General features: G+C 30.9%; 1 protein-coding gene across 1 annotated transcript; it reads right to left on the bottom strand.

Moving 5' to 3' along the window:
• Positions 1 to 11,046: 11,046 nt before the first annotated feature.
• Positions 11,047 to 12,471, bottom strand: LOC149558563 (L-type lectin-domain containing receptor kinase IX.1-like). The gene is made up of 2 exons (XM_089830926.1): positions 11,844 to 12,471; positions 11,047 to 11,744 (listed from the first exon to the last, which is right to left on the bottom strand). Exons 1-2 carry the CDS (start codon positions 12,469 to 12,471, stop codon positions 11,047 to 11,049), a joined length of 1,326 nt encoding a protein of 441 aa, XP_089687052.1.
• Between the last annotated feature and the right edge of the window lie 12,404 nt (positions 12,472 to 24,875).

The following is a 24,875-nucleotide window of genomic DNA, read 5'->3' as shown; positions in this document are numbered from 1 at the left end:
AAATAAATATAGTGCTTGGGTCAGCAGTAGTCTTGAGAAGATATTTTATGGCCCTAGCATATGGAAGTCTTTTCATTGGAGAGCTCACTACCATGAATCTACCAAATTCCAAATAGCTCCAAGAGAGCATTGAGCTATTTAAGTTAAAATTGGGCATAGATTATTGAGCTAGAAGAGGAGACATTCTTGGGCACTAAGGCTTGACATAACTTTGAAAGTTGGTTGACGGGATTAATGGGGTGTGATGGAAGGATTGTGACACTTAGACACTATTTTTTCTAGATAGATCAGAATAAGCTTGGGTCAGTGCTATTTCTCTTTGATTGGGAATGCCATGAGGAATATTTATCACATCTCTCCTTAAGGAATGATGGTCTCCAATGTAATAAGAAGCTCCATGGTGAAAATTGAATTATTCTATTTAAATAGAAATATATGAGAAAAGAATAGACTCACTGAAAGAAGTGTTTAAACATTAAAGTCTAGTTGGCAACTATTAGTATTTAAACATTAAACCAAACTTCCCCTTTTTTTATTGACCAACCACTAGTTATGAAAATAAGAGGAAAGGTCAAAGAACCATACAATGTGGTTTGAGATTTGTCTCATACTTTATTCATGTGATAATTCTATAAGAGGTTCTTCTTGCAACCACTTGTACCATGTGCTTCCCCTCAACATATTAAAGCCAAGTCAAGTAATGACCAAACTTTGTGTCAAGAGTTTGTCTTACCATTGGCTTGAATGATATGGTATTCATGCTTTCAATAATGATTATGACACAAAATGTGAATGGGATATAAGTAAAATGCATAAATGTTTTGTTGATCAAATGCTACAATCTATAGTAAAATACAAGCTCACCATGCTTAACTAACCAAGGCAGACTATTGTCTAGCATACAGATGTCTATCTAGTATGTAGAGGTAAGGCTTTTAAAATACAGTAGTTGACCTTCCAAAAACTGGTGCAAACATGCTACTGCAGAATTTGTCTGCAACCAAGCTTTAAACTTGGATATCCAAATAAAATAAGGCATGATAGTAGCTAAAACTTAAAAAAGCATGAAATTCAAGGAAGTAATTGCCATAGCTTGATTCAATACAACCAAAAATTTGCAAAAGAAGTAGTCATCAATTATTATATATAGTTACAAAATAATAAGGATTCATTTTAGATGGTTTGAGTGTTAAAGTATTTTTTTCAGTTTCTCTTAGTTGACTGTATAGGTTATGCTAAGCATACCATGGCTATCATGCTATATTTTTTTTCAATGTATTTGTACTCGAAGTTTAGAAAATATGAATTTTTTGATCTTAATTTAATTCCTAATCCAAGCTTTCTATTTTGGAAATCAGTGTTTGATTCCATTTTCTTTTAGAAAGTCTTCCATTGAACTTTCTTGTGTCATAACTTTGTGGAAAATGTGTTGGTCTAGGTATTCTCTGTTGAAATCTCTTGTGTCATGCTTTTTTGGACAATACATTGATCCAAGCATTCTATGCTCATTCTCCAAATCTTTTTTAGCAATTAATGTCTTTTCTACCTCATCTTCAGAATTTTTTGTGTCACTTTAAGATATCCAAACTTATAAAATAGCATATCTATGCCAATTTTTAAAACAAATATTTGACTAATAGTATAATATAAAGTAGATCTTTCTTTCTACTTGGTTTTTCTATCATTCCATCTACACAACACGCAGTGGATTCACAACAATAAAATAACCTTCTCTAACAATGGACAAGATGGGCCAGCCAATGATAACATACAATCAGCGTACTGTGTTTAAATGTCATACAAATAAGCAAGAAGAACATAAGTACATATCAGCAATGACCTATTAAGCTTTTTTTTGGACCATAAAATGCATTTTTTATGTAAAAGAAAATTAAATGTTTTACACATTCTTTTGAAACCTTTGGACATGAGTTTCCTACGAAAGAGCATGGTTTTTCTAGCATATGGAGCAACCATATGGGCTACTATTCTATCTCCTATTTTTTCCTCTAATGGAACCCCAAATACATGGATCCAAGGGGTTTCTAGATTTCTCTATCGATATATATTAAGAGAAGAAAAGAAATCTAGCCTTTATGGATTCATCATAAATCATAATATGATCATCTACAAGGAAATGCCTCTAACTTACATCTTTCTCAGTTTTTCTAGAATTTAAAATTTGCCTTCTTTATTAACAAATGATTATATTATAAAACCCTCTTAGCAATATCATAATTTGACTTTCTATGGAAAAATTGTCCTCATTATCAATGATTACACTCTTGTAATTCAATTGACATTTATTTTCTTCTCCTTTGCACAGGTTGCTAGGATCCTTTTATTTACAAGAATTCATTTCTTTGCTTTAGTTTCTTCTTTGGTATTACTTTAAATGCTTTTGTTGATCTTGATGGAGCCTACATTTTTACAAAATTAGAGCTCCCATCTTAGCACAATGATTCAAATTATAACAAAAATTGGACATTAAGCATGGAGAAAACATCAAATGTAGAAATGATTCATGAAGTTCATGATGCAGGTGCATCATAGGGACATCTTAAGAAGTCTAGGAATGGAATTGAAGATAATGCATACAACATTGAACTTTAAATTGCATGAAATTTTACTTGTAGGTACTTGTGATAATATGTAAAATGACGGAAGACTTGACAACAATCATGGCTATAGTGTTGTTCAAGATCGCATGGTTCTTGCAAATGTTAATGGAAGCTTAGGGGAATACCAATTTAGTTGTATTAATGAGGAGGGACAAATGGAATCAGTAGGACCTCTGATGGAAATTTTAATATCATAGAAACTAGAATTACACATATTGTAAATAAATATTATTTTCTATGTGTTAAGCTTTATAGTCTCAGACAATAGGAGTATTTAACATGCTTGACCTGTAAGTATATGTGCACTCTTGTGAAGAGAAACAAGCCTGTATATGACATGTGGAGTCAAGAGGGCATGAAGAGGAAATCAAGAATAGTAGCAAAAACATATTCATAGGCTGGCAACAGTATAATAGTTCTAATAATGTCGTGCTCTATATGCAATGATTTCATGAAACATATTAATTAATAAAAGGATAACTCCATTGATGTCTACCACCTACAACACTCAGAAGCCCATGCCAATAGCAGAGTTATATCTTTGTCAAACATACAAGCTCCCACCTACACCTTTACTTTGAATGTCTTAGACTAAATTATTATATCTTTACTCATTTAGTTTAGGATGTAGTAGTATAATAGTTCCAGTGTCATGCTCTATATACAATGATTTCATAAAACATACCAGTTGAGAAAAGGACAACTCCATTGATGTCTACCAGCTACAACACTCAAAAGCCCATGCCAATAACAGAGTTATATCTTTGTCAAACATACAAGCTCAATTATTATATCTTTACTCATTTAGCTTAGGACATATATATTTAATTTAAACCAGACTAATCTAAGTCCTCTAAGGATTATTAAAATTATATACATTTATTTATCCAAATTACAAAAATTATCAGTAATTAGACATAATTTCAGAATAAACAATTTTAAAAAAATTAAACATTTAATGACAAATGAAAATTTATTTTTTTAATTTTATTTTGAGGCAATATAAGACAAGAGGAAACCTATTTTTAAGTTTTTTTGTTGTTCCATTTGTAATTTAAGGTCCCCAATGCTACTTTTATCCCTTACCATTGTAAGAATAGGGCCCCAAAATGTGAGAAATTCTGAATTTGCAAACAAAAATGTACTCATTGAGTGAGTTGAGAAAATGTCACCATGCATGAAATTTTTTTTGATAGACGGTTGATATTGGAAAATATTTATTCACGAAATGCACAAAATCAAATTATAGTAGACTCAAAATTTGCCATGTTTGTAAATATTTTGATGTTGTATACTAGAAAAATAATAATTGATAAACAAATCTTAAGCAATTCCAAATAGAAATCCATGCAGAGACCTAAGCATGTATATATTTTTTCAAATGCTAAAATGAGCGAAAAAATATATTGCATTGTTTCCAAAAATATTATCATCATATGAGCATTTATTTACACTTCAAGAGACTACTTGATGGATTGCAAGTTTTGGCGTAAGATATATAGGGATTTCTTTGTAGAGTAAATCATTACTAGAGCCATGCAGAAATACAAAAAATCTAATGAGTTGAGAGAATTTACATCGATTTAATTTATTTTTTATTTAGCTCAATGGGTTTGAAAAACTATAAGAAAGTGGCATGGTTACCAAATAGGATACTAAGAAAAATTAAAAGTCAAACACCAAAAACCTCAATCAAAAAGATAGTAGAACAGTTTTTCCTACAATATGCAGAGTTTTTAATTTCAGAAACCAATAATTCTATTTATTCTAATGAGGGATGGATTCATGTTGAATCACTACTCATGAAACATGGGTCAATAAGTTTGACTCTAAAACTACACAGTTAAATCTTGATAGCAATATCACACATCAATAGAATTTATCCTATAATATGTAGTGCATACATATTTTTAATTTCATTTTTATTAATTATTCTTATTTTCTCATTAGTTCGTATGCATTTCACTATTGGTTTTATAATTTATCTATTAAGAATTTTAAAAGAAAACTATTCCAACCAATGAACAAATGGCAGTTTAAATTTATTAACACATTGTAATGTTTTTTTTATTGCCCAGGCTAGAGTGGACTGGAAAGATAAAATAGACAACTTAAATGCAAGGACAATGTAAGATTACTTAATACTTTTTAAATATGACATTTAATACTATAGTTACAACTGCCGTGGGTGAATGCCTTTCCATTTATAGTTCCAGATTGTTCCTAAATACACTTTTGTAGATAAATTTGTGTAAGGTTTTCTCCCACTTCCACATTGAGATTATGTGTTAAGTTGTACAAATACTAGGTTTGTTAAGGATATCTACTATAGGAGAGCTTAACTCTGGTATGATTTCCCCCATTTTGTAGTGCAGTCTTTAGATTTTATGATAAAGGAGAGATGATTGCATTTGTTTTTCTATGATTAGAATTCTTAAGTCGTTGGTTTCTGTTATTTAAATTTGAAAAATTATGAAGATTTTGTTATTCTATTTGTGGTGGCTATTTCTTCCATGCCACTCAAAAATTATACAACCATTAGGATAGCTGTTAGATGATGTTGTAGTTTTCCATTTATTTAAACTCTTTTTTCTGTTATTATCTATCTTAGTGTCTACAAGTTCGGTAATGTATAGGGCATTATTTTTTTGGTGGTAGGCAAGTTTATATATATTGTGATTTCTCCATTTAAAAATTTCTCATCTTTTCAAATGTATTGCACTGTATCATATTTGTGAGCTAGAGAAAGATTTTAGATTTCTAATATTAGAGTAAGGATGAATGTATTAGAAGAGTTGATTAAGTGCATAGGTATATGCAACGACCGATGGAGGATTCACTACCTTGTTGGAACATCATTGAGTTTAACATTAACCATCCAATGTGGAGTGCATCATCTAGAATTTTTCATATAGCTTAAAAGGTGTGATATAGTGACAATCACTCTTTGTTATTTGTATTTGGGTATCTCGCATGGAAGAGAAAATACTCTAGACCAATATGGTGCTCTTGATATTTTAATGCTAATCTTGTTTACTATTTTAAAATTTAAAACACATATGATACACATATAATACTGAGCACCTTATCCTTAAATGATATAATATAAAATTTCACCCGATATTGCTCACTTCACAACATTTGACTAAATATCTTTAAACCCTCCCAACTAATATTCCACTCATCTTGCCAAACTGTAATCTTGGGACACCAGATGGAAAAGTGTTTTCTATATCAAATGATATGAAATTCTTAGTGGAAATCCTTGTGGATATTCTAACAAAGTAGAAAACTGACGTTGAAATTCATGGGCTTCTTGTTTGATATTACATTTCAGTCTTTGTGAAGGCAGACAGACATGGTGCAGAAGATGGTGGTTAGCATATGAGTCAAGTCATTTTATAAAATGTTAAATTCCTCATTAGTTTGTTGTCTCTATTTTATTTACTGATTTTATGATTCGGAATTCCCTAGAAAATACATAGAAGTTGAGCATTTCTTAATGCGGTTGGTCGGGTGATTACATTTTGACATACCAACGAACACATAGGCCTCTCCATGTTGCGTTAAATTTCATTATTATTATTTTACCGATAAGACCTAGGAAATTGTTAGTGATGATGAAACCTCGACGACACGCAAGTTCCATCAAGGTCTTGGTTAAGATATGAAGAGTGTGCAAGAGAAATATTTTCGATGTCATCCGCTACAGAATTTGTCGTGGAATGCCTTTGGCCATTACAAATGAAAAACATCGAACAGGGTGAAACTCTCTAGGGTTCTTGTTGTGATGTTCCACTAGTTTAGTCTTTTCGAGGCAAATAGGCATGGTCCACAAATGCCAGATATCATAGACATCCATTTTTTTGTATAGCATTTTAATGCCTTGTCAGTTTTTTTTCTCTAAGAGGCATTAATTAAAGTGAGAGGCTTCTAAAATGGGAGCACATTTCTTTGTAAACAATCTAACATTTTGAAAAAAATTGATAGGTATTTGAATAGTTATACCATGTCCTTTACTGAAATTCCATTCGGACTTGACCAGCAATGCTTAACATTGACGCTTCCCATTCCCTCATTAACCATACTGTATTTTTGGTTTGAACACTTCGATATTTCCAAACACTAAACACGCGTCGTGCAAGTCCGTAATTGCAAACGTCAGGTCCAATTGGGTTGTAATCAAATAACAGTTTATTGCTGATAGTGTGAAGACACATTTAGACTTTTCTAAATATATTTCTTCGTCATTCACTCGAGCAAGAAGAAAGGCAATAATCTATTATGACAAGAAAACCAAATGTCTTGCCTTATGCTCCATTTTTACGTGTTACATGTTTTCAATTCTTTGAAGTTGAACCATCACACATCAACATTATATATGGCAAGAGCCTATTTTCTTTTTTATTCAACATTGTATTGAACAACAGGATCGATATTCTGATTTCTATTCAACATTGGATTGAGTAACAACATCAATATTATGATTTCTATTCAACATTGGATTGACCAATAGGATCATTATTCTAAGTATGTATGTTTATGTGTTTTGATTTCTTCTATTTTTGAAACTTTTATTGTGTTTTTTTTTCTTATTTTCAAAGCTCTATAATTTCCTTAATTTTTCTTAGAAACTTTGATAGAATAGAAATTCTTCTCAATTAGAAACATTGTAGCTTTTTATTTCTTCCATTTTAGAAACTTTTATTGTGTAGTTTTTTCCTATTTTGAAATCTACATACTTTCCTTAAATTTTCTTAGAAACTTTGTTATATTAAACTTTCTACGCAATTGGAGATTTCTTTCTATTTCTTTCTCTTCATTCAAAACATTAGAATTTTAGAATTTAGATATTATAGTATTAATTAATCTGACTTCTTCATTAGATTATTTGAATCAATGATTATATTCCTCTATCTATTATTAAAATAACATTACAAAGCTATTTTAAAATAACATTAATAATGGTAATTGTTTGTAATTTTTATAATTATATGTTTTAATTTTTAATTTTTATTAATGAGTAGTAATCTTTCTAATAGATAGATCAATTTTAATATATAAAATTTTAGACTGTACTATTTTTCATGTTAAATTGTTAAAATTTAGATATGCTCTCAAATTATTGATATTAGAAAACCTTTTAAATTTGGTTAGATTTATTTACTATGTGGATTAATAATAATAATTGTTTGCAATTTTTTATAATTAAATGTTTTACAATTTTAAAAATTTATTTAAATAAATAATTTGTTCTCGAGAAATATATTAGTATAAAATTATGATTTAGTTAAATTAATATTCAAAATATTTTAACAAGAATTAAAAATGTAGTAGTAGATGGGTTCAACACTGTTTTTAGATTTAATCTTGTAAGATTTTAAATCTTTATATAAGTGTTGCATTCTATGAACTATCATCATCATGTTGAAGAGTAGTAGATAGATTTTAGATCAACTAATTATATAGTATGGATCATGTGAACTATTATCATGATGTTAAATAAAAGTAGATGAGATTTATATCAGTTATAAATCCTACAAACTATTATTAAGATTTTCAACAAAAGTAGAAGAATTTTTAATCAACTAATTATATGCTATAGGTCCTATGAACTATTATTGTACTATTAAATAAAAGTAGATGGATTTGAGATTAGCTAATTATACTATTATATGTTTTATCAACTACTATCATGATATTAAATAGTAGTAGAATAATTTAGATAAGCTCATTATACATCATGAAGCAATTTAAATCTAATACTTTAAGGAAACTCTTTAATAAAAATATGAGTTGCTTTTTTAAGAAATAGAAAATTGATTTGAAACCAATCCATGATATAGTTTATCAAACATTCAAGTTTAGATAAATAAACATACATACACATGTACAATTATAATTAATTTATATATTTATAATGCATGATACATTAATTTTTATTAATGAGTAGTAATCTTTTTAATAGATAGATCATTTTTTATATGTAAAATTTTAGATTATACTATTTTTCATGTTATATTGATTGATTAATATTATTGTATTGTTGTTATGCATCTTTTGAGAATAGACTTATGGGAAAATAATTTTGTATTGCTTGATAATAAAAGAAAGTTTAAAATTATAGTTATCATTTAGTTATGTATTTTTAAAGAACAAAATTTATGAAAAAAAAATTCTTAAAAACTTTGTTAGAATAGAAATGACGTGGTCTCTACCTTCTCTTGTGATGTATGTAAGAAGTAGGTCCTAGGCCTTGATATATCTCTAACATTTTGTTCAAATTTTCTCAAATTTATAAATTTCAACCTTATATTAAAATAGATTAGAAAAGTTCAATTAGATCTATCAACTAAGTCTGAAAGATTAATACACATTTAAATGAAATGATGCATCAGGAAAATTAAATTTTATATTTAAGAATGTCTTTTAATTTTTATAAATTTTATTCTACTTATAAATCTCAATTTTAACGTCTATCAAAATATGAAGAAAATAAAAAACAATATTTCATGAAATGTTATCTATTTTCTCCTTAATATTTGAAGTTAGGTTTTACTTTTAAATTTTTAAATCAAAGATTAGAACATTATATAAATAATATTAAGAAGATATAAGTTTTTTGTTAATAGAAATTAAATGCATAGAATTATGTCAATAGGAAAGAATCAAAGAAATCTTCTTCTCTTTCAAATACCAATTTATTGCTATATATGTATAGCTTAATTCTTGTCATTTTGATGTTGACCATTTTTTATCCTTAAATTATAGATATTAGAAAAAAATTAACTATGGATGCTCAACAAAATAATTCTGAGAACACTATCACAAGCCCACTTCTTCCAAACGACTTGGTGCAATCAAGCCAAATTGTTCAAACTTATTTGGATAGATTGGGAACAATCATTTATGAGTCTTGTAAAAAAATTATAGATGAAATTCATAATGCGAACTTTCATGTTCGAGGTGTCCAAGATTCTCAAATCTTGTAGATGGGACAATATACAAAGGAAATTCATGACGCATGGAAGAAATCATTTGGGTTCTTTGAATTTATGAAAGACAACTACTATGATGAAGAGCACATAGATGGCGAAAATAACCTTTTCCTCACTGATGAATTCCACATGTTTTTGCATCACTATAATGAAATCTAGGAGTCATATTATTTGACATTATAATTTTTTTTTATAAATTTGTCAGTTCGACTTATCAATTTTGATGAACGTATGTTATTTTTCCTTTGTCTTAAATAAATTTAGTATTATACATACATGACTATTTGGTATTTAGTATATTTGTAGATCTTATCTACACAAAAATGTTCCTCCTATATGTATTTGTGAATTGTTAAACTATTAATTAGAAATGAATAAATATCTGTCTTATTTAAAGTGCAATGCCACTAAATTAATGTGATATTTTAAACCAATTTTATAAAAAATAATTTACTAAATCTACTATTTTTTTAATGTTTGGTTACAAATTTATTTCATAGAAATGAATAAATCAAGTATGAATTTCCAATTGGATCAAGAAAGAAGACAATACAAAATGGAGCAACAAATAGCATACCAGAGAGAATACCAGAGAGAGTATCGTAGACGACGACAAGAAAAAATGACACAAGCTGAAAGAGAAGAAGAAAGAAGGAAAAATGAAGTCCGACGACTAAATGATGCAAGAAGAAGGGTAGGATTGCAAATACAAGAATTGGAATTACAAAATAGGGATAGAATTACTCATCAACGAACATCCGATGAAGTATCTCATTTTGAAACACAAGGAAGACATGAAGTTGATTTTGAATCAAGTGAGAGGTACAATCAAGCATTACCTGTATTTGTGGAAATGAGTCACCAGAATGAAAATTCAAGAACAACAGACCGTGTTCCTGAAACACCTCATCCTACAAGCCAAAAGAGGATAAATTTAGGTGGACAAGAGAACAGAGAAAATATACAAAACCCAACTGTATTTCTTAAAGATAATTTTTATAGATCCCAAATGTAGTTTTGACAACAACTGGATAGCTTGAAAATGCCAAAGATGTGTTATATTTGTCAGGAATGCTATCTACGAATGAAAGTGGTCCGTACATCAGAAAGTCCAGTATGCAATAGATGTTGACAAGAAAAGGGAAACAATTGTGTTCTTCAAGGCTGTGATCAACTGGCCACCTTCCGAAGGCAATTTCTAGTGTAACCGGCCCAAAGCTGTACACGTCAGCTTCTGGACTAGTTTTCCCTATTATCTAGCACTCTTGAGCAACATACCCCCGCGTGCCGGCCACCATGGTCATATGGGAAGCCTCTTGGTCACGTTCCATCAGTCTTGCCAAACCAAAATCACCCAACTTCGCATTGAAATCAGAATCCAACATTACGTTGCTTGCCTTCACGTCTTGATGAACGACACGCTGGTCCTACTCTTCGTGGAGGTAAACAAGAGTAGAGGCAATGTCATAGGCGATACTATATCTTCGGCTCCAATCTAGCGTATCCTCCTCTTCCCCAAAAATGTATTTATCCAGACTCCCATTTGGCAAGTACTCATAGACCAGAAGTAACTCTCCCTTTTCGTGGCACCATCCTAAAAGCCGCACAAGATTACAGTGTCTCAACCTGATAATTGTTTGAACTTCGGAGACATACTCCTTTATTCCTTGTCTTGATCCTTGAGCTATTCTTTTCGCAGCCAGCACCTTCTCGGTGCCGGGCAGGATTCCTTTGTAAACGCTACCGAAGCCACCTTGTCCAAGCTTTTCTTTCTCGCAGAAATTTCCTATCGCAGCACTGAGCTTGGCGTAGGAAAAGCTACGAGGGCCATGAGAACAACATTCATCCAACTCTGGATCGCTTTCTTCCCTAGCCTTACCTTCTCTTCCCCTTTTTCTGAAATACTGCCACCAGCGAACAACTATGAAGCCACATAGGACCACAACAATGAAGAACACGCATATCAAATAAACTTTCACAGAAAATCTATTTGCATTGCCATTTCTAAGTAATTCACCAGGAGGTCTGACTTCCCACGAATATTCAGAAGTAAAATTCCAAACTTTTACGATGTGCATCTTTGTGTACTCTCCAATGGAAGCCGAGAAGCCAATCTTGATGTACTCTGGTAGATAGTTGCTCAAATCTATTGTATGGTTAAATAGAGGGATTTTGAGTTTAGAAGAATTATACTAGAGAAAGAAGTGCATAACCTTTTCTACACCATCATAATCCACCCAGGCCTCCCATGTCGCATTTGTGAGATTTTGGTGTGTAGAGCGATTGAATAGACTGGATGTACTGAGCGAAAAAATGAACTTCGAGAAAATGCTATTGACGTCGATTCCAACATGATTGTCATCAGGATCCCAATCATTGTTGTATGTATCAAACTCCACAACAACCATCTGATAAGATGATTGTTTAAAGATTTCCTCATTAAGCCAGCCAAGAAATCGACCATAAGCGTCCTCTGGTGGTTCCAGTTCGAATGGTGCCATGAAGAGCGCAAGTCCACCTCCATGATTATCGTATATTTCATTTTTCAGATCAATATTGAATTGAAAGTAAGTTGAAAAATTGGCCAGAGCCCCAGTAGACCTATTCCATAGCGGAATACGGTCAGTATAATACGCCCAGCCGGAACTATTCTTATGGTTCCCTGATGCTTCATTTCGTGTAAGCTGCAGGGCTCCTTGATTACTCTCTTGATATGTGGCATCATTTTTCCTTTCTATACCTGTTAGAGGAGGGAAGCTAAAAGTAACATTTCCTGCATGCGGTGATAATAGGAAAAGAGCAACACAGGTTAAGAAAAGGAAGGCCTGTGTAGAGTGAGTGAATTTAGCCATCCTAATATGTGATTTAGTTTTATAAATAGTCAACAGTCCTGCTGTTATAACCAAACAAGTATGCCACACATTTCCTATTAAATTGGTAACAAGATAGGAAGTCCTCCATGAAACTAGGTCATGCAACATTATCCTAAGAAGATATGAATGTCCTCCATGATACTAGGTCTTTTAGCATTATCCACTTATCCTCTAGAATCATCTTCTATCAATACCCTCATCTCATAGGCTCTCTATATATAGAGACCATTGCATAGCTTTGTCGAAATTAGTTTGATGAATAAAATTTACTTCTCTCTTAAGTTTTTATTTCTGTTTTTTCCATTGCCAAGCATTTGTGCTTATTTCAGATGTTAGTAAATCTTAGATCTCTTATTTTTATCAAGAGGCTCTCTGAGGGTAATTTTTTAGCAATTATATTTTGTAGTGCCTTTCATGGGAAAAAGGCTATTGCAATTGTTCGGTCGATTCCATTTCGAGATAGGAATGAACATATAGGCCTCTCTCTTCATTATTATCTTATAGGATTAGGACTTGCCGATTCGTTAGTCGGGATGGACCTTCGATGGCCCGCAGGTTTCATCGAGCTCTTTGTGGATGTATAATTCTTGGTGGAAATCATTGTGGATATTCTAACGAAGTACAAACTAATTGTGAAATACATGGGCTTCTCGTTTGATATTCCATTTAAGTCTTTATGAAGGTAGGCGGGCATGGTGCGCAAGATGGTGGATAGCATATAAGTCGAGTTGTTTCTACAAAACGTTAAATGCCTCATTAGTTTGTTCTCTCTAGATAACTAACTGATTTTATGATTCGGCATTTCCTAGAAAACACATAGAAGTTAAGCATTTCTTGCAGTTGGTCAGATGATTCCATTTTGGCCTACTAAAGAACAGATAGGCCTCTCCGTGTTGCGTTAAATTTCATTATTGTTTTGTGACGGATAAGCCCTGGGAAATTCCTAGTCACGATGAAACTTCGATGAAAGGCATCGAGATCTTCCTTGACATTGACATATCATGAAGAGCGTGCAAGAGAAATATTTTCGATGTCATCCGCTATGAAATCTTTTGTGGAATGCCTTTGGGCATTACAAAAGAAACACATCAAATACGTTGAAATTCTAGGCGGTTCTTGTTGGAACGTTCCGCAAGTTTAGTCTTTTCAAGGCAAATAGGCATGGCCCACAAAATGTCGGATATCATAAACGTCCAATTTTTGTATAACATCGTGAGTTTGTTTTCTCTAATATTATGATCCAGAATTTCCTAGAAAACAAGAGCACTTAAAGGAGTTGAGGTCCCTCTCTTTTGATCAAAATGGAAGATGAATCTTTTTTTTAAAGATTAGGACATTGGGTGATCACTACAACATGAAGGCAGGTTTTAAGATAATATTAGAGACAATTTTAGAGTAAATTATTGTAAATGGAGACAAAAAAAAAAGTTGTGTATTGTCTTAAGTATTGTCTTTAAGTGAGTGTCTTAGACTATTGTCTTAGAAAGACAATAAGGAACAACACTATTATTGTCTCTTAGAGATGATTTTAGTTTTTTCTTTATAGAAACATCTTTAATCTCGCTTATTTTCTTCTTGAAAATAGTTAGAGAAAAGATGGTTTGAAAATAATAAATTCTATATATATATATATATTGAAATGTAATTAATTAATTCATGTTAAGGCATGATGGATTTGAAACACCATCCCTTGCTTGTAATGCAGGGGCTCATCCATTGAGCTAGCACCTTTTAAAATAAGGAAAAATAATAGTCTAAGGTTTTACAAATAAGAGATACAAGAAGGGAGCAAGGCAGACTGATTGAATGAGTAGGAACATTGATGATGACTTGAGACTTGCATGTGGATAGATGGTGATAGGCTTTGGTAGCTTTACATCTTGCACTCAAGATTGCATGCTCATCACATAGATGTGCTGACTTGAGGCTTTGGAAATGGGTATGCACATACAACAAAAGAGAAAGATTTTAGCTACAATTGACCTCGTACACACGTACACCTAATGTGGATGTAAACATAGGCATTGCAAGTATTTTTCATCACCACATATGTGAAGACTGAAAGCCTTTAAAAGTAACTAATTTATTGAATCAATTTTAGATTGTTGTCCAAGAAGACCATTAAACTCAAATTCTAAACACAAAAATACACATCAAGTAGAAGTTGAATTTCCATAGGGAAGATGATGGAAGAAATTTTTAAAGAACTTAAAAACAAGCCAAATTGAGTGTAATAAAATAGGGGAGTGCATTGGAAATTAGGTAGGCTATTGTGAACAAGAAAGAGAAGTGGGGTTGTGGGGCAATGATAGGGAGATGTGAAGAGGAAGAAAATAGGGAAGAAGGGTGCAGTAAGGGTGTAGGAAGAAAATAGCCATTATAATATAATTTTTTTGTTGCGAGTTGCATAAAATCTCACTGGATGCACAAGGCCTTCAAAGTAAGAGCAGTTTATACCAAATACTTGTTGGTTTAAGTCGAGCATTGTCATTCCTATTTGAAGGAGGATGCATCTGAATAGTTTTGACAAGCTATAAACACTAGTTTTAGGTTTTTTAATTTCTATCACAAGAGTAGAATCCATTCAGTCGGTTAAAGTAATTTTTATCCAACCTAGTGTGTATTTAGTTCTAGAAGTTGATGTTCCAGGCATAGTAGATAGATATAGTTATTAGCATGTGATAATTGTGGTCATAAAGAGACTGCACTTTCCCATTAAGGAATTCCCACACAAAATAATGTATACCCAATTGTAGTCAATTCATGAATTTTTTTTTTTACAAAGCATCTACTTAGATAGCTTTAGTCTAAATAATATAGAACAAAAAAAATCCATAATGAAAACTTGAAATATATTAACACCCACAACTTCAAGTTTGTGGACCTTAATAAAATCATTCTGATTCCAAAATGTTTATTGAACCACTCATGTATATTGTCTAATTCATGAGCTCAAAAACTCTAGCCATTTTCTTGAATGTAAATCAAATAGTTTACACTTTTTAATACTTTATATATCCACCCAGCTCCACAATAGTTCATCCTAAGAGATCACCCAAGAAAATTAATTCAACTAATATTTTGTTGTAGTATAATCTAAAAACATACCACATTTATTTACTTTTACCTCTAACTCATAAGAAGAGCAATAGAATGGAGAGATTGTAGACTTAAGCGAGTTACTATAAGATCATCTATGCTTTTTAGTGAAATAAAAAAATCTAGAACAGAAAGGTTGATGAGCTCCTCAACAAAAAAAAAAGAATATAATATAGCTTGCATTCATGAAGCTACTAAAAATTTACCATGGTGGAAGCACAAATGTACCTCTTGGAATAGAAAGGGTTCATGCTACAGAACACTAGGGATGAAACTACAGTTGTTTCACTAGCAACATCTATGCTAGGATCCTGCCTATCAATTTTTTATGTAGTTCTAACAGCATCCATATTCCCTAGCCTCTATAGACATTTATAGTCATTGTAGCGATCATCGGCTTGCATAATTTAAGGTAAGTCTATATAATGTATCTACCCACTTGAGATAGAGATAGTGATTCATGACTAAAAGCATACACACAGTTTAAACTTTATACCTAAACAAATATAGTGCTTGGGTGAGCAGTAGTCTTGAGAAGATATTTTATGGCCCTAGCATATGGAAGTCTTTTCATTGGAGAGCTCACTACCATGAATCTACCAAATTCCAAATAGCTCCAAGAGAGCATTGAGCTATTTAAGATAAAATTGGGCATAGATTATTGAGCTAGAAGAGGAGACATCCTTGGGCACTAAGGCTTGACATAACTTTGAAAGTTGGTTGATGGGGTTAATGGGGTGTGATGGAAGGATTGTGATACTTAGACACTATTTTTTCTAGATAGATCATAATAAGCTTGGGTTAGTGCTATTTCTCTTTGATTGGGAATGCCATGAGGAATATTTATCACATCTCTCCTTAAGGAATGATGGTCTCCCATGTAATGAGAAGCTCCATGGTGAAAATTGAATTATTCTATTTAAATAGAAATATATGAGAAAAGAATAGACTCACTGAAAGAAATTTTGGAAGATTAAGGACTCATTGGTTTTTCCATTATTCTAAAAAAAATTAAGTGGAAAGAAAATTTAAACTTATTTGCATAAGAAATGATGGCAAGTTAAGGTCCTCCCTAATGATCTATGCAAAGTTTACCTAGACCTTGTAAAGTCTAGTTGGAAACTATTAGTATTTAAACATTAAACCAAACTTCCCTTTTTTTTATTGACCAACCACAAGTTATGAAAATAAGAGGAAAGGTCAAAGAACCATACAATGTGGTTTGAGATTTGTCTCATACTTTATTCATGTGATAATTCTATAAGAGGTTCTTCTTGCAACCACCTGTACCATGTGCTTCCCCTCAACATATTAAAGCCAAGTCAAGTAATGACGAAACTTTGTGTCAAGAGTTTGTCTTACCATTGGCTTGAACAACGTGGTATTCATGCTTTCAATAATGATTATGACACAAAATGTCAATGGGATATAAGTAAAATGCATAAATGTTTTGTTGATCAAATGCTACAATCTACAGTAAAATACAAGCTCACCATGCTCAACTAACGAAGGTAGACTATTGTCTACCATAAAGATGTCTATATAGTATGTAGAGGTAAGGCTTTTAAAATTCAGTAGTTGACCTTCCAAAAAATGGTGCAAAAATGCTACTGCAGAATTTGTCTACAACCAAGCTTTAAACTTGGATATCCAAACAAAAAAAGCCATCATAGTAGCTAAAACTTCAAAAAGCATGAAATTCAAGGAAGTAATTTCCATAGCTTGATTCAATACAACCAAAAATTTTCAAAAGAAGTAGTCATCAATAATTATATATAGTTACAAAACAATAAGAATTGATTTTAGCTGGTTTGAGTGTTAAAGTCAATTTTTTCAGTTTCTCTTAGTTTACTGTATAGGTTATGTTAAGCATACCAAGGTTATCATGCTATATTTTTTTTCAATGTATTTGGACTCCAAGTTTAGAAAATATGAATTGTTGGATCTTAATTTAATTCCTAATCCAAGCTTGCTATTATGGAAACGAGTGTTTGATTCCGTTTTCTTTTAGAATGTCTTCCATTGAACTTGCTTGTGTCATAACTTTGTGGACAATGTGTTGGTCTAGGTATTCTCTGTTGAAATCTCTTGTGTCATGCTTTTTTGGGCAATACATTGATCCAAGCATTCTATGCTCATTCTCCAAATCTTTCTTAGCAATTGATGTCTTTTTTACCTCATCTTCAGAATTTTTTGTGTCACTTTAATATGTCCAAACTTATAAAATAGCATATCTATGCCAATTTTTAAAATAGATATTTGACTAATAGCATAATATAAAGTAGATCTTTCTTTCTACTTGGTTTTTCTATCATTCCCCCTACACAACACGCAGTGGATTAACAACAATAAAATAAGGTTCTCTAACTATGGACAAGATGGGCCAGCCAATGATAACATACAATCAGCCTACTGTGTTTAATTGTCATACAAATAAGCAAGAAGAATATAAGTACATATCAGAAATGACCTATTAAGTTGTTTTAGGACCATAAAATGTATTTTTTTATGTAAAAGAACATTAAATGTTTTACACATTCTTTTGAAACCTTTGGACACGAGTTTCCTACGAAAGAGCATGGTTTTTCTAGCATATGGAGCACCCATATGGGCTACTGTTCTATCTCCTATTTTTTCCTATAATGGGACCCCAAATACATGGATCCAAGGGGTTTCTAGATTTCTCTATCGATATATATTAAGAGAAGAAAAGAAATCTAGCCTTTATGGATTCATCATAAATCATAATATGATCATCTACAAGGAAAGGCGTCTAGCTTACATCTTTCTCAATTTTTCTAGAATTTAAAATTTGCCTTCTTTATTAACAAATGATTATATTGTAAAACCCTCTTAGCAATATCATAATTTGACTTTCTTTGGAAAAATTGTCCTCATTATCAATGATTACACTCTTGTAATTCAGTTGACATGTATTTTCTTCTCCTTTGCACAGGTTGCTAGGATCCTTTTATTTACAAGAATTCATTTCTTTTCTTTAGTTTCTTCTATGCTATTACTTTAAAAGTTTTTGTTGATCTTGATGGAGCCCACATTTTTACAAAATTAGAGCTCCCATCTTAGCACAATGATTCAAATTATAACAAAAATTGGACATTAAGCATGTAGAAAACATCAAGTGTAGAAATGATTCATGAAGTTCATGATGCAGGTGCATCATAGGGACATCTTAAGAAGTCTAGGAATGGAATTGAAGATAATGCATACAGCATTGAACTTTAAATTGGATGAAATTTTACTTGTACGTACTTGTGATAACATGTAAAATGAGGGAAGACTTGACAAAAATCATGGCTATAGTGTTGTTCAAGATCACATGGTTCTTGCAAATGTTAATGGAAGCTTAGGGTATACCAATTTAGTTGTATTAATGAGGAAGGAAAAATGGAATTAGTAGGACCTCTGATGGAAATTGTAATATCATAGAAACTAGAATTACACATATTGTAAATAAATATTATTTTCTATGTGTTCAGCTTTATAGTCTCAGACAATAGGAGTATTTAACATGCTTGACCTGTAAGTATATGTGCACTCTTGTGAAGAGAAACAAGCCTTTATATGACATGTGGAGTCAAGAGGGCATGAAGAGGAAATAAAGAATAGTAGCAAAAGCATATTCATAGGCTGGCAACAGTATAATAGTTCCAATAATGTCATTCTCTATATGCAATGATTTCATTAAACATATCAATTAATAAAAGGATAGCTCCATTGATGTCTACCACCTACAACACTCAGAAGTCCATGCCAATAGCAGAGTTATATCTTTGTCAAACCTACAAGCTCCCACCTACACGTTTACTTTGAATGTCTTAGACTAAATTATTATATCTTTACTCATTTAGCTTAGGACGTAGCAGTATAATAGTTCCAGTGTCGTGCTCTATATGCAATAATTTCATAAAACATATCAGTTGAGAAAAGGACAACTCCATTGATGTCTACCAGGTACAACACTCAAAAGCCAATGTCAATAACAGAGTTATATCTTTGTCAAACATACAAGCTCAATTATTATATCTTTACACATTTAGCTTAGGACATAAATATTTAATTTAAACAAGACTAATCTAAGTCCTATAAGGATTATTAAAATTATCTACATTTATTTTTCCAAATTACAAAAATTATCAATAATTAGAAATAATTTCAGAATAAACAATTTTAAAAAAATTAAACATTTAATGACAAATGAAAATCTATTTTTTATTTTATTTTGAGGCAATATAAGACAAGAGGAAACCTATTTTTTAGTTTGTTTGTTGTTCCATTTGTAATTTAAGGTCCACAATGCTACTTTTATCGCTTAACATTGTAAGAATAGGGCCCAAAAATGTGAGAAATTATGAATCTACAAACAAAAATGTACTCATTGAGTGAGTTGAGAAAATTTCAACATGCATGCAAAAAATTTTGATAGACGGTTGATGTTGGAAAATATTTATTGGCAAAATGCACAAAATCGAATTATAATAGACTCAAAATTTGCCATGTTTGTAAATATTTTGATGTTGTATACTAGGAAAAAAATAATTAAAAAAAAAATCTTAAGCAATTCGAAATCGAAATCCATGGAAAGACCTAAGCATGTATATATTTTGTCAAATGCTAAAATGAGCGACAAAATATATTGCATTGTTTTCAAAAAATATTATCATCATATGAGCATTTATTTACACTTCAAGAGACTACTTGATGGATTGCAAGTTTTGGCATAAGATATATAGGGATTTCTTTGTAGAGTAAATCAATACTAGAGCCATGCAAAAATAAAAAAAATCTAATGAGTTGAGAGAATTTACATCGATTTAATTTATTTTTTATTTAGCTCAATGGGTTTGAAAAACTATAAGAAAGTGGCATGGTTACCAAATAGGATACTAAGAAAAATTAAAAGTGAAACACCAAAAACCTCAATCAAAAAGATAGTAGAATAGTTTTTCCTACAATATGCAGAGTTATTAATTTTAGAAACCAAGAATTCTATTTATTCTAATGAGGGATGGATTCATGTTGAATCACTACTCATGAAACATGGGTCAATAAGTTTGACTCAAAAACTACACAGTTAAATCTTGATAGCAATATCACACATCAATAAAATTTATCCTATAGTATGTAGTGCATACATATTTTTAATTTCATTTTTATTAACTATTCTTATTTTCTCATTAGTCCGTTTGCATTTTGCTAGGGGTTTTATATTTTATTTATTAAGAATTTTAAAAGAAAACTATTCCAACAAATGAACAAATGGCAGTTTAAAATTATTAACACATTGTAATTTTTTTTTTATTGCCCAGGCTAGAGTGGATTGGAACGATAAAATAGACAACTGGAATGCAAGGACATAGTAAGATTACTTAATACTTTTTAAATATGACATTTAATACTATAGTTACAACTGTCGTGGGTGAATGCCTTTCCATTTATAGTTCTAGATTGTTCCTAAATTTCTCATGAATTTTTGTAGACCTTTTGGATCTATTATAGAGTCTACGATAATTTTTAAGTTCCCTACAAAAAAAACTGAAAATTGATTTGATATTTGTTTTTCCTTTTGGGGTCACTATCAAAAGTTATCTGTAATTTTTTGTTGTCATCAAATTTGTGAGTTTTTGACAAATTATTGAAATACAATTTTGTATATAAATTTGTGCAATGTTTTCTCCCACTTCCACTTTGAGATTGTGTGTTAAGTTGTACAAATATTAGGTTTGTTAAGGATATCTACTGTAGTAGAGCTTAACTCTTGTATGATTTCCCCCATTTTGTAGTGCAGTCTTTAGATTTTATGATAAAGGAGAGGTGATTGCATTTTTTTTTCTATGATTAGAATTCTTAATTCATTGGTTTCTGTTATTTAAATTTGAAAAATGAATATTTTGTTATTCTATTTGTGGTGGTTGTTTCTTTTATGCCACTCCAAAATTATTCAACCATCAGGATAACTATTACACGATGTTGTAGTTTTCCATTTATTTAAACTCTTTTTTTTGTTATTGTCTATCTCAGTGTCTACAGGTTTGGTGATTTATAGGGTATTTTTTTTTGGTGGTAGGCAAGTTTATATATATTTTGATTTCTCCATTAAAAAATTTCTCATCTTTTCAAATGTATTGCACTGTATCATATTTGTGAGCTAGAGAATGATTTTAGATTTGTAATTATTTTTTGTTGTCATCAAATTTGTGAGTTTTTGACAAATTATTGAAATACAATTTTGTAGATAAATTTGTGCAATGCTTTCTCCCACTTCCACTTTGAGATTGTGTGTTAGGTTGTACAAATATTTGGTTTGTTAAGGATATCTACTATAGTAGAGCTTAACTTTGGTATGATTTCCCCCATTTCGTAGTGCAGTCTTTAGATTTTATGATAAAGGAGAGGTGATTGCATTTTTTTTTTCTATAATTAGAATTCTTAAGTCATTGGTTTCTGTTATTTAAATTTGAAAAATGAATATTTTGTTATTCTATTTGTGATGGCTATTTCTTTCATGCCACTCCAAAATTATTCAACCATCAGGATAACTGTTACATGATGTTTTAGTTTTCCATTTATTTAAACTCTTTTTTTTGTTATTGTCTATCTCAGTGTCTATAGGTTTGGTGATTTATAGGGTATTTTTTTTTGGTGGCAGGCAAGTTTCTATATATTTTGATTTCTCCATTAAAAAATTTCTCATCTTTTCAAATGTATTGCACTGTATCATACTTGTGAGCTAGAGAAAGATTTTAGATTTGTAATAATAGAGTAAGGATGAATGTATTAGAAGAGTTGATTAAGTGCATACGTATATGCAATGACCGATGAAGGATTCACTACCTAGTTGGAACATTATGGAGTTTAACATTAACCATCCAATGTGGAGTGCATCATCTAGAATTCGTCATACAGCTTAAAAAGTGTGATACAGTGACAATCACTCTTTGTTATTTGTATTTGGGTATCTCGCATGGAAGAGAAAATATTCTAGACCAATATGGTGCTCTTGATATTTTAATGCTAATCTTGTTTACTCTTTTAACATTTAAAACACATATGATACACATATAATACTAAGCACCTCATCCTTATATGATATAATATAAAATTTCACCCGATATTGCTCACTTCACAATATTTGACTAAATATCTTTAAACCCTCCCAACTAATATTCCACTCATCTTGCCAAACTGTAATCTTGGGACACCAGATGCGAAAGCGTTTTCAATATCAAGCGATATGGCATTCTTAATGGAAATCCTCATGGATATTCTAACAAAGTAAATAATTGATATTGAAATTCATGGGCTTCTTGTTTGATATTAGATTTTAGTCTTTTTGAAGGCAGACAGGCATGGTGTAGAAGATGGTGGTTAGCATATAAGTCGAGTCATTTTTATAAAACGTTAAATTCCTCGTTAGTTTGTTGTCTCTATTTTACTTACTAATTTTATGATTCGGCATTCCCTAGAAAACACATAGAAGTTGAGCATTTCTTAATGCAGTCAGTCAGGTGATTACATTTTGACATACCAACGAACACATAGGCCTCTCTGTGTTGTGTTAAATTTCATTATTATTATTTTACCGATAAGACCTAGGAAATTGTTAGTGATGATGAAACCTCGACGACACACAGGTTCCATCAAGGTCTTGGTTGAGATATGAAGAGCGTGCAAGAGAAATATTTTCAATGTCATTCGCTACAAAATTTTTCACGGAATGCCTTTGGCCATTATGAATGAAAAACATTGAACTGGTTGAAACTTTCAGGGGTTCTTGTTTTGACATTGCACGAGTTCAGTCTTTTTCAAGCCAAATAGGCATCGTCCACAAATGCCGGATATCATAGACATCCATTTTTTCTATAGTATTTTAATGCCTTGTCAGTTTTATTTCTTTAAGAGGCGTTAATTAAGCCGAGAGGCTTCTACAATGGGAGCACATTTTGTGGTAAACAATCTAACATTTTGAAAAAAATTGACAGGTAGTTGAACATTTTTACCATGTCCTTTATTGAAATTCCATTCGGACTTGACCAGCAATGCTTAACATTGACGCTTACCATTCCCTCATTAACCACACTTTATTTTTGGTTTGAATGCTTCGATATTTCCAAACACTAAACACGCATCCTGCGAGTTTGTAATTGCAAACGTCAGGTCCAGTCGGGTTGTCATCAAATAATAGTTTATTACTGACAGTGTGAAGACACATTTAGACGTTTCTAAATATATTTCTTCGTCATTCACTCAAGCAAGAAGAAATCCAATAATCTGTTATGACAAGAAAACCAAATGTCTTGCCTTATGCTCCATTTTTACGCGTTAAATGTTTTCAATTGTTTGGAGTTGAACCATCACATCAACATTATATATGGAAAGAGCCTATTTTCTTTTTTATTCAACATTTTATTGAACAACAAGATCGATATTCTCATTTCTATTCAACATTGGATTGAGTAATAGGATCAATATTATGATTTCTATTCAACATTGGATTGAGCAACAGGATCATTATTCTGAGTATGTATGTTTATGTGTTTTGATTTCTTCTATTTTTGAAACTTTTATTGTGTTGTTTTTTCTTATTTTCAAAGCTCTATAATTTCCTTAATTTTTCCTAGAAACTTTGATAGAATAGAAATTCTTCTCAATTAGAAACATTGTTGATTTGTATTTCTTCCATTTTAGAAACTTTTATTGTGTAGTTTTTTCCTATTTTGAAATCTGCATAGTTTCCTTAAATTTTCTTAGAAACTTTGTTATATTAGAAATTCTACTCAATTGTAGATTTCTTTCTATTTCTTTCTCTTCATTCAAAACATTAGATTTTTAGAATTTAGATATTATAGTATTAATTAATCTGACTTCTTCATTAGATTATTTGAATCAATGATTATGTTCCTCTATCTATTATTAAAATAACATTACAAATCTATTTTAAAATAACATTAATAATGGTAATTGTTTGCAATTTTTATCATTATATGTTTTAATTTTTAATTTTTATTAATGAGTAGTAATCTTTTTAATAGATAGATCAATTTTAATATATAAAATTTTAGATTATACTATTTTTCATGTTATATTGTTAAAATTCATATATTGTCTCAAATTATTGATATTAGAAAACCTTTTAAATTTGTTTAGATTTATTTACTATGTGGATTAATAATAATAATTGTTTACAATTTTTATAATTATACGTTTTAGAATTTTTAAAATTTATTTAAATAAATAATTTGTTCTCGAGAAATATATTATTATAA

The sequence above is a fragment of the Cupressus sempervirens genome, chromosome 5, assembly GCF_028749045.1.
Source record: "Cupressus sempervirens isolate cs-2001-9-10 chromosome 5, ASM2874904v1, whole genome shotgun sequence".
NCBI classification, from domain to species: Eukaryota; Viridiplantae; Streptophyta; class Pinopsida; order Cupressales; family Cupressaceae; genus Cupressus; species Cupressus sempervirens.
This window is presented reverse-complemented; position numbering and strand designations above follow the sequence as displayed.

What these genes read in the sequence shown, in the direction of transcription:
- LOC149558563 (XM_089830926.1), bottom strand. Translation starts at nt 12,471, where the DNA reads ATGGCTAAATTCACTCACTCTACACAGGCCTTCCTTTTCTTAACCTGT. An exon ending in GGCCTGGGTGGATTATGATG is followed by an intron (nt 11,745 to 11,843) that starts GTGTAGAAAAGG and finishes ACTATCTACCAG; the next exon opens with AGTACATCAAGATTGGCTTC.